Source organism: Vigna umbellata, chromosome 9 (assembly GCF_029865625.1).
Source record: "Vigna umbellata cultivar VRB3 chromosome 9, Vumbellata_1.0, whole genome shotgun sequence".
NCBI classification, from domain to species: domain Eukaryota; kingdom Viridiplantae; phylum Streptophyta; class Magnoliopsida; order Fabales; family Fabaceae; genus Vigna; species Vigna umbellata.
Genome location: NC_142173.1, coordinates 44,112,217 through 44,122,410, shown reverse-complemented (window position 1 = coordinate 44,122,410; position 10,194 = coordinate 44,112,217). Strand labels below are relative to the sequence as shown.

Below are 10,194 nucleotides of genomic sequence, written 5' to 3'. Positions count from 1 at the left end.
GTTTAAGCTTGTATTCTGAAGTACTTTGAGGATGACTGTAATTCTATTTACTCTCAACTGCTTTCCTATATTATGCATGTGAACGTCTTTATTATATATGCTTTCTATATAATTGGGATGTCACATTTATGGTATCAGAGCAGTTTCTGTCTTTAGAAAATCCTGTAGGGTATGTGTGTGCCTTGCTTATGCTTGTGTACTCTGTGAAATGTCTAAATCGTTGTCCTTATTTATTTGAGATGGGCTGATTTTTCCTCCTCTGTGTGAACAGAAGATGGCACCTAGGCATCCTCCTCCTCCTCCTCCTCCCCCACAGGCCGATCCATCTAACTCTAATCAGATGTTAAATGCGGTGCTTCAGGCGTTGCAACAACAGAATGCTGCATTGGTTCAGCAGAACACCGTAGCTTTACAAAATCTGGAAGCCGCGAGGGTAGCTGCAGAGAATGCAAGAGTGTCATCTGAGAACACTCAAAGGCAACTTATGGAAGTGCTGACTAGTGGTAGGGCCACTCCAGGTGCTTCTTCCTCTGCTACTCCTGTCCAAGAGTGGAGTCTGGAGAGCTTTCTCCAACATCATCCGGCACGATTCACTGGAAAATGCAGCCCTGACGAAGCTGATCACTGGTTTAGGGACATGGAAAGGATCTATGAGGCCAAGGGGTGTCCTGATGAGAAGAAGCTGGCCTACACCCAATATCTATTGACAGGGGAAGCTGGCCACTGGTGGAGCAGCATGAAGATGATATTAGAGAGGAGTGAGACTCCTATTACTTGGGATCTGTTTAGGGTCAAGTTCTACACCGAGTACTTCCCTGACAGTGTCAGATTTGCCAAAGAAGTGGAATTCCTGGAGCTGGTACAGGGCAACAAAACAGTATCAGAATATGCTGATCGTTTCAAACATCTGCTCCGCTTCAACACTATGGCGGTAGATGAAGAGTGGCAATGCAGGAAATTTGAGAACGGCTTGAGAGGTGATATCAAGCTACTTGTGAAAGGGTTACGCATCAGAGAGTTTCCTGCTCTGGTGGAGATGGCTCGTGACATGGAGAAGACCAAGAAGGAATCTGAGGGGCCTCAGAGACAGCAGAGCCAACCACTGAGGGTTGGTGGACCCGTGATGTCCAGGGGAGGCTCTAATTCTAGGAGTACCCCTTTCTCTAGACCCACTTCCTCCGGGTCCAGGGGGTCTTCCTCTCAGTCATCGGGGCAGTCCAGCTTTGCCAGCCCCGTGAGATGTTTTCGGTGTGGTGGACCACACCTCCAGATTGCTTGCCCTCAGCTAGAAGGGTATAGAAGGTGTAATATCTGCAAGCGAGAGGGGCACTATGCCAGAGACTGTCCTACTGCGAGGAGGGCAGGACCCCAGCCACGCCAGGCTGGCAGATCTATTCAGAGGGGTGGGCACAGACCACAGGCAGCAGGGAGGGTCTATGCGTTGACCGGAGCTGAGGCAGCCAGCGCAGGTAATCTCATAGTTAGCAGTTGCTTGTTATTTGGAGCTTTGTGTGTTACCTTGTTTGATTCGGGGGCGACACACTCTTTCGTGTCTAAGGCTTGTGTGGAGAGGCTCGGTCTAGTTGTCAGAGAGCTTCCGTGTGATCTGGTGGTGTCTACACCAGCAGCGGGGTTAGTCAGGACATCTAATGTGTGCTCTAGATGTCCTATTGAGGTAGAGGGGCGCAGGTTCAGAGTGAACCTTATTTGCTTACCTCTGCAAGGGCTAGAGGTAATTCTGGGAATGGATTGGTTAGCCGTCAATCATATTCTCTTAGATTGCGGTGGGAAAAAGCTAATATTTCCCGAAAAAGATGAAGACCTGTCGTTATCACTCGGTGTATTGAGGCAAGACATTTTTGAGGGTGCCAGTTGCTTCCTAATCATGTTTCATATGGACGGGACTTTCGATTTAAACTCTTCGGCGCATGGGAACCAGAGTGTAGACCTTCTAGTTGTGAATGACTTCATGGATGTCTTTCCTGAAGAAGTTCCTGGCTTACCTCCTCCGCGGGAAGTGGAGTTCTCTATTGATCTGGTCTCAGGAGCAGGGCCAGTATCTATAGCTCCTTATCGGATGGCTCCGGCCGAGTTGGCTGAGTTGAAGAAACAGATTGAAGAGCTGTTAGAGAAACAATTTATCAGGCCGAGTGCTTCGCTGTGGGGTGCGCCAGTGTTGCTGGTAAAGAAGAAGGATGGTAGCTCAAGATTGTGCGTTGACTATCGGCAGCTGAATAAGTTGACGATCAAGAATAAGTACCCGTTGCCGAGAATATATGACTTGATGGATCAACTATACGGAGCTACGGTATTCTCCAAGATTGATTTGAGGTCGGGTTACCATCAGATTTTAGTGAAAGCCGATGATGTACAGAAGACAGCTTTCAGGTCCAGATATGGCCACTACGAGTACGTAGTTATGCCTTTTGGTGTGACTAATGCTCCAGCCATTTTCATGGATTACATGAACAGGATCTTCAGACCGTTCTTAGACAAGTTCGTGGTGGTATTTATAGATGACATACTTGTCTATTCTAAGACTCGGGAAGAACATGAAGATCACCTTAGAACAGTGCTTGGGGTATTGAGAGAAAGGAAGCTTTATGCCAAACTGTCCAAGTGTGAGTTCTGGATGACAGAGGTTCAATTTCTGGGGCATGTCATTTCGGCTAGTGGAATCGCTGTAGATCCAGCTAAGGTACAAGTTGTACTTCAGTGGGAAAGGCCCAAGACTGTTACTGAGGTAAGGAGTTTTGTGGGTTTGGCGGGCTACTATCGCCGCTTTATCGAAAACTTTGCCAGAATAGTAGCGCCGTTGACGCAATTGACCCGAAAAGATAAACCTTTTGTGTGGACTGACAAGTGTGAAGTTAACTTTGAAGAACTAAAGCAAAAGTTGACTAGTGCTCCAGTATTGGTGATTCCTGACACAGGCAAACCTTTTGAGGTTTTCTGCGATGCCTCTTATCAAGGATTAGGATGTGTGCTGATGCAAGAGAAGAGAGTGGTTGCGTATGCCTCAAGACAACTCAAAGTGCATGAGAAAAATTATCCCACTCATGACTTAGAGCTCGCTGCGGTGGTCTTCGCTTTGAAGATTTGGAGACACTACTTGTATGGAGCACAATTTCGAGTTTACAGTGATCACAAGAGTTTAAAATACCTCTTTGATCAGAAAGAGCTAAATATGAGGCAAAGGAGATGGATGGAGTTCCTTAAGGATTATGACTTTGATCTCTTATACCATCCTGGGAAAGCTAATGTAGTAGCTGACGCTTTGAGCAGAAAGACGGTGCACATGGCTTCGTTAATGATTAGAGAGTTGGAGTTAGTGGAAGAGCTTAGAGATTTGAGATTATAGGTTGAATTAGAGCCTGACGTCATCAGATGCAGTAGATTGGTAGTATCCAGTAGTATGATGGAGCGTATTAAAGAGGGTCAGTTATCTGATGCCGAGCTTCAGAAGGCAGTGGCTTTAATTGGCACCGATAAAGGAAAGGACTTCAACACAGGGACGGATGGTCTCTTGAGGTTCAGAGGTCGGACGTGTGTCCCTAATGATGGGGAATTAAAGAGATTAATACTAGAAGAAGGACACCAAAGTCGTTTTAGCATGCATCCAGGCATGACTAAAATGTACCAAGACCTTAAGGAGTCTTTTTGGTGGTCCGGTATGAAGAGAGATGTAGCTCAGTTTGTTGCCTCTTGTTTAACGTGTCAGAAAGCTAAGATAAAGCATCAGAGACCTGGGGGTCTGCTGCAGCAACTTGAGGTACCTGAATGGAAATGGGATAGCATCGCTATGGACTTTGTTACCCATTTGCCACACACTGTTCGAAGACACGATGCAATATGGGTAATAGTGGACCGATTGACCAAGAGTGCCCACTTCTTGGCTATCGACTTGAGAATGTCTATGGCGAAGCTAGCACAATTGTATGTTAAGGAGATAGTGATGTTACATGGGGTGCCTTCGAGTATTATATCAGATAGAGACCCGAGGTTCACATCCAGGTTTTGGCAAACCCTTCAGAGTGAGATGGGAAGCAGATTACAGATGAGCTCAGCTTACCATCCCCAGACAGATGGTCAGTCAGAAAGGACGATCCAGTCCTTAGAAGATTTATTGAGAACATGTATACTGGATCATCTGGGAGTCTGGGATGAGGTGTTACCATTGGTAGAGTTCACTTATAACAACAGTTATCAGGCTAGTATCGGTATGGCTCCGTTTGAAGCCTTGTATGGGAGGCGTTGTAGGACACCCTTGTGTTGGTTTCAGGAGGGAGAGTGCGTGTTAACAGGGCCAGAGATAGTTCAGCAGACTACAGAGAAGGTGAAGCTTATATAGGAGAGGATGCAGGCATCTCAGAATAGGCAGAAGTCCTATGCTGATCGGAGGCGCAGGCCGTTGGAGTTTGCAGTTGGGGATCATGTGTTCCTCCGAGTGACTCCTACTACTGGTGTAGGAAGAGCCATTCGTGCTAGGAAACTATCTCCTAGGTATCTTGGTCCTTACCAGATTTTACGGCGCATAGGACCGGTAGCTTATGAGATAGCCATGCCACCCCGGCTGGCTAACCTCCATCCAGTCTTTCACGTCTCACAGCTTAGAAAATATGTATCAAATTCGTCTCATGTACTAGAAGTTGAAGATGTTAGTGTCAGAGAAGATCTATCCATGGAGGTACAACCAGTCAGAATTGAGGGGAGCCAGAACAAGTGGCTTAGAGGCAGAACCGTCAGTTTGGTCAAAGTCATCTGGGATGATAGAACGGGTGACTATACCTGGGAGCTTGAGGAAGAGATGCGCAAGTCATATCCTCAACTATTCATTGGTAAGTCTAATTTTCGAGGTCGAAAATTTTTGATGTTTGGGAGAATGTAAGGTCCTGAAAATTTTATGGGCTAGGGGGCCCTATTCTCTGAGGCAGCCAGGCCCAAAGGGCCAAAGGCACCATGACCTTAGGAGGGGTTTCCTCTTTTTCCCAACTCTGAACCTATTTCCAGTTTCCCTTTCTCTCTCTAAAACTCAGTTCCACTTTTCTTCTCCTTGCTCTGACTTCTCTCTACCTTTCCACCACTTTCCACCGTTCAAATTTCAAATAGGTGGTATTCTTTCGCTCACAGAGTTGAGGGCTTCCATTCTATCCGATTAGAATTTCATTTGGACGAGTAAGTCAAATTCTCCACTCTTCTTGATATTAGGGCATGCAACTTTACTGGTTGCATGGAGCTCATTTTGATTCTCTGTCTGTTCTAGCTCTAAGAGCTGTTTTCCATCACCAATTAGGTGGTTGTAGGTCACTGTTGGGATTTTCGCTGTGAAGGCATTGTTAGGGCACTATAGTTGGCTGTACTGTTGATTTCCAGGTAAGGGGAGCTAGTTATTTTTGTTTGAAATTAATTTATGAGATATATGCATGTTGAATCTTGAATTGGTGTGTTGATTTAAACTGTTATGTACCTGTTGAGTATAAATTGGCTTGTGTTATGATGCTGAAAATTGTGCATGTAAAAATGTATTGGTTGTAAGTTGTTATGATGGATTTGATTGATGAAATATAGATGGGTTTAGTGAAGATAAGAGGAATGGAGTTTTCTGCATATTTATTATATAAGTATGGGTACTGTAAGAACTTTTTGTTTGAGAAATATAAAAAGGAAGAAAAGAGTTTCGTGAGTATGAAAGTGGTGTGTAGCATTGTGACAAAGAAGGAGATTCTGGCTTCTTTTAGTTGGGTATTGCCTTGGTTATAAGACTTGGTAATTTGGCTTTTTAAGTTCTGAAGCATCTTGTGAGTGGCGCGGGATTGTTAAGTCCAGAAGGTGGGAATTTTCTTACTTCTTTGATTTGCTTTTATTTTGCTTAAAAATAGGAAATTGGGGAGATTGAGAGTTGTTGGTGTTTGTTTTAAAAAAAAAAAAAAGACCTTGTATGTCCCGCCTTGGACTTGGTGTTGGAAATATTTTCTTTTATTTGGATGTGGTGGAAAGTTAAGGGCAGAGGGGAGTAATTCATGATAAATCATTGTAAAGTAGAAAGAGAAAAGGGCTTATAGGCTTTGTTGGTACGTTTTTGTATTAAAGAATGGTGGGTCCCGCAAGATTTTATGAAGGAAAATTAATATTAAATAAAGATAAGGTGGCCTTTATTAAGAAGTTCATGTGCAGGCTAGAAATAGAAAAGAAAGGTTTGTTTTTCTTTTAATGGTTTTCGTGCAGGGATTTATGTACCTATATTATTATATTATAGGTTTAATAGCCAATTTAGTCCTTATTTTGGTTGAAAAATCTCAATTTAGTCCCTCGTTATAAAAGTGTTTTGAATTAGTCCTAACTTTTAAAATAGTGGGTCAGATTGGTCCCTTTCGTTAAATATAAGTTAACGAAATTAATGGATGATGATGTGACACAGCTTAAAGCTGATGTGTTAGATTGGTCCCTCGTTAGCTTTAAGTTGTGTCACATCATCATCCATTAATTTCGTTACCTTATATTTAACGAAAGGGACCAATCTGACCCACTATTTTAAAAGTTAGGACTAATATAAAACACTTTTATAACGAGGGACTAAATTGAGATTTTTCAACCAAAGTGGGGATTAAATTGGCTATTAAACCTATATTATATTAATAAAGTATAAATTTACTTATAGGTTTAATAAAATGGAATGTACTGTCACATTGCCTTTAATAGTTTTTATTATATTTTAGTTGTAATATAAATGTTTTTTTAAGAGAAAATACTAAATGAAGTATGTGGGTTGTGGTATAAAATAAAAGTTGCAGTGTGATTACTCGGGTATGTCGGTGAGTATTAGTGAGTTACTTGGTTTGAGAAATATGACTGGAGTGTATGTTTCTATGAAAGAGGTTGGTTAATTGTGGCTGTATAAGTATGTGATTATTGAGTAACGGAAACATGTTTCAAAGTACTAAATCTCTCGGTGAGATCCTTAGTGTAGAATGATTGCATGGTAGCTCAGTCTTGGGGGTTTTCCTGACGCTCCAATGGTCTTTCATTCTCAAGTAGAGAGGATTGATCCATGTGGTGAGGAGTAGCAGGAGGTCCTAGTCTTGGAGGCTTCCAGTATGCTCCAGGGCGCGGAACGGATTAACCTCGTGAGTGTGGTAGGGTGGAACCCATTGGCAACGGCTTTGCAAAGCAGTAGAGGCCACCACGAGTGCATAACCCGCCATAGCTCGGCAATCATTCTGGTCCGGACGAGTCGGTCTATAAAACAATGAGTCTTGTGAAGTCAATGTATCATGTTTGAGTGACTTTTACATGTCGTGTGTGATTGAATAACATGATTTTTATATCTAGCTCACCCTTGCTTGTTTGTATTGCTTGTGTATGTTTCTTCTTGAGATGATCATCCACTTGGATGGGAGCAGATGGCGAGGAGGTTCCTTTGGAGACAGCTTTGGAAGTTGAGGACAATGCTGCTGCCTAGTCTCCTAGGATGTTATTGGTTGATCTTGTAGTATGAAATATTATTTCCCTTTTAGCTTACATTTTAGATATCTTTAGGGTTTAAGCTTATATTCTGAAGTACTTTGAGGATGACTATAATTCTATTTACTCTCAACTGCTTTCCTATATTATGCATGTGAACGTCTTTATTATATATGCTTTCTATATAATTGGGATGTCACACAAGGCATCATGGGTTTGTAATTGTAGAACTCTTTTTTGTTGTATAGGATCTCCTCTTTCACTGTTGAGCTCATTGTCACTAGTAGCCATATTGTCAATGATTTCTGTAGCTTCCTCTGGAGTTTTCCATTTGATATTTCCTCCTACTGAGGCGTCAAGCATCATCTTGGTTTGTGAACAAAGACCTCCAAGGTAGGTTAGGACTACTTGCACATCATCAAAGCCATGTGTGGGTGTCTTTCTTAATAAGCTTTTATATCTGTCCCATGCATGCCCCAGTGATTCCTCCATGCCTTGTCTGAATGCTGAAATCTCTTGCTTCCCTTTATTAACTTTTGATTGTGGAAAGTATTTATTTAGGAATTTGGTCACCACTGCTTCCCACTCTGTAAAACTTTCTTCTGGAAAAGAATTTAACCAAAGCTTAGCATTGCCTCCTAGTGAGAATGGAAACAAGCTAAGTTTGATTGCTTCATCCGGCACCCCATTTATTTTCACCGTGTTGTAAATCTTATTAAAAGTTGTGAGGTGCTCATATGGGCTTTCGTGAGACAACCCATTAAATTGATTACTCTTCACCAGTTGAATTAATGTTGGCTTAACCTCCATGTTGACTGCATTGACCCTTGGTCTTGCTATGCTGTTAAAGTGTTGAGGTCCAGCTATATTTGTGTAATCTGCAAGAGTTCTTCTGGCATTATTATTCTCCATATTTTTTGTGTTATGGTTAGAACCTTGTGGTGATGGTTGTAACAGAGTTTCTGGAGGAGGAAAAAGTTCTCTAGATGTACGGATTCTTTTTCCTCCGTCTACTCTCGTCTAAACCTTCAAGAAGAGGTTCTGCAGTTTTCTTGCTTCTAGTTCGGATTGCTTCCTGCATACACAAGAAAACAAAACCCTAGAAAAAATTGGTTAGCACAAAAAGATATAAAAGAAGATATAAGATAAGAGATAAGAAGATAAAAACAGAAAACAGAAAAATAAAAATAAAAACAGAAAATAAAATAAAATAGAATAAAAACAGAAAAAATAAAAACAGAAATTCAAAATTCAAAATTCAAAAACAAGTCAAAGATAATCAATAATCACACAAATGAACTAGTTAAACCACGAGTCCCCGACAACGGCGCCAAAAACTTGATGACAAATTTATGAACACCGAAAAACGGCGCCACAAACTTGTTTAACAATCGGCAAGTGTGACCGAATCGTATCAAGTAATAAAACAAGGTAAGACCAAGTATCATTTTCCCAAAGGACTCACGGCCTAGTTTAGCTATGTGATTTGTTGATTATTTAAGACTTAAGAACAAATTGATTATAGGTTTTAATGCAAAAGACAATAACTAAACATGTATGCATGAATTTGATCAATGGTAAAGAATAAAACAAACACTTCAATGAATTATATGAATGAGTATGTTGTTGGGGTTATCAATTTTATCTTATCCACTCTCATATATTTTCAGGAATTCATCATTCTTATCATCAATGCTAATGCCACTCTCTAAATTACCTTGCAAGAAGGCCTATCCCTAATTACGAGTTCATACAATTCCTAGCATTCCTAGTAATTAGTTCTTAAAGTTCAGGAGCTTAAAGGCAACCAATATGCTATTGGGAGAAATTCCCCGGATCTAGACTTCCCCGTACGTTCCCGTATCGACAAAATCAATAATCATGGCAATGAATGAGTTAAACAAAGCAAGCAATAAGCAAAGAGGAAAAACCCTAGCTAAAGATGAAAGAAAGCATATATCTTAATATAAGACATTAAATCAAATTCCATATATGAGAGTTTCACAAGACTACATTGATTCCCCAACAACAATACAAGGTTTAGTTCACCATATTCATGGTGAAACTAGATGAACAATAATGAAAGAATGAAAGATAGAACCCTAGAAAGAGGAGGAGGTAGCCACGAGTGCATAAGCCTGAGCATCCAAGAGGGGTGGAAAAAAGAGTGTTTGCTTCGTCTCTGCCAAAGATCCAAACCCTAGGACGTCCTAAAGCTTATATACTATTCTAAAATTACAGAAAATTAGGCCCAAGCACAAAAATAGTGCCGCTCAGCGGTAAGTGCGTGAGTTGTTTTCTTCCCCTCAGCAGCCAAATCACCCCTCAACGGATCCAACGTGACTGCTTAAGTGTCGCTCAGTGGTAAACTGCCGCTGAACGGCAGTTGCAGCTTCTCCTTTTGCACTTTTTGATGTCTTTTCTGATTCCATCTCTATCCTTCTTCACTTCTTTCACCAAATTCACCTTAAAACCTGCACAAAAACACTGAAATCAAGCATAAACCTGTCCAGCTCTCTTATTTCTAAAAATATGACCAAAGGCATGATTTCAAGCTAGTTTCTAAGTGTTAAAGGTTGCTTTTAGTATCAATTTTAAGCATGAAAATAATAGTTTTTCAACTGTTATCACTTTGACCGAACGATATGTTGAGAACCTGCAATGAATGGCCGAGCACGGGAATGGTTTTGTAGTAACCGAACGGTCTCAACAATAGTCTTGACCGAACGACCT

At 41.4% G+C, this 10,194-nt stretch overlaps 2 protein-coding genes across 2 annotated transcripts; both read left to right on the top strand.

Annotated features, from left to right (window-relative positions):
- The first annotated feature begins 274 nt into the window (after window positions 1-274).
- LOC148193652 (uncharacterized) lies at window positions 275-3,361 on the top strand. The gene is made up of 3 exons (XM_088099475.1): window positions 275-2,409; window positions 2,473-3,114; window positions 3,199-3,361. The coding sequence occupies exons 1-3, from the start codon at window positions 275-277 to the stop codon at window positions 3,359-3,361; spliced, it is 2,940 nt and encodes a 979-aa protein (XP_087955601.1).
- Window positions 3,362-4,357: 996 nt separating this feature from the next.
- Window positions 4,358-4,888, top strand: LOC148193651 (uncharacterized). Its single transcript, XM_088099474.1, has one exon. It carries the CDS (start codon window positions 4,358-4,360, stop codon window positions 4,886-4,888), a length of 531 nt encoding a protein of 176 aa, XP_087955600.1.
- The last annotated feature ends 5,306 nt before the right edge of the window (window positions 4,889-10,194 follow it).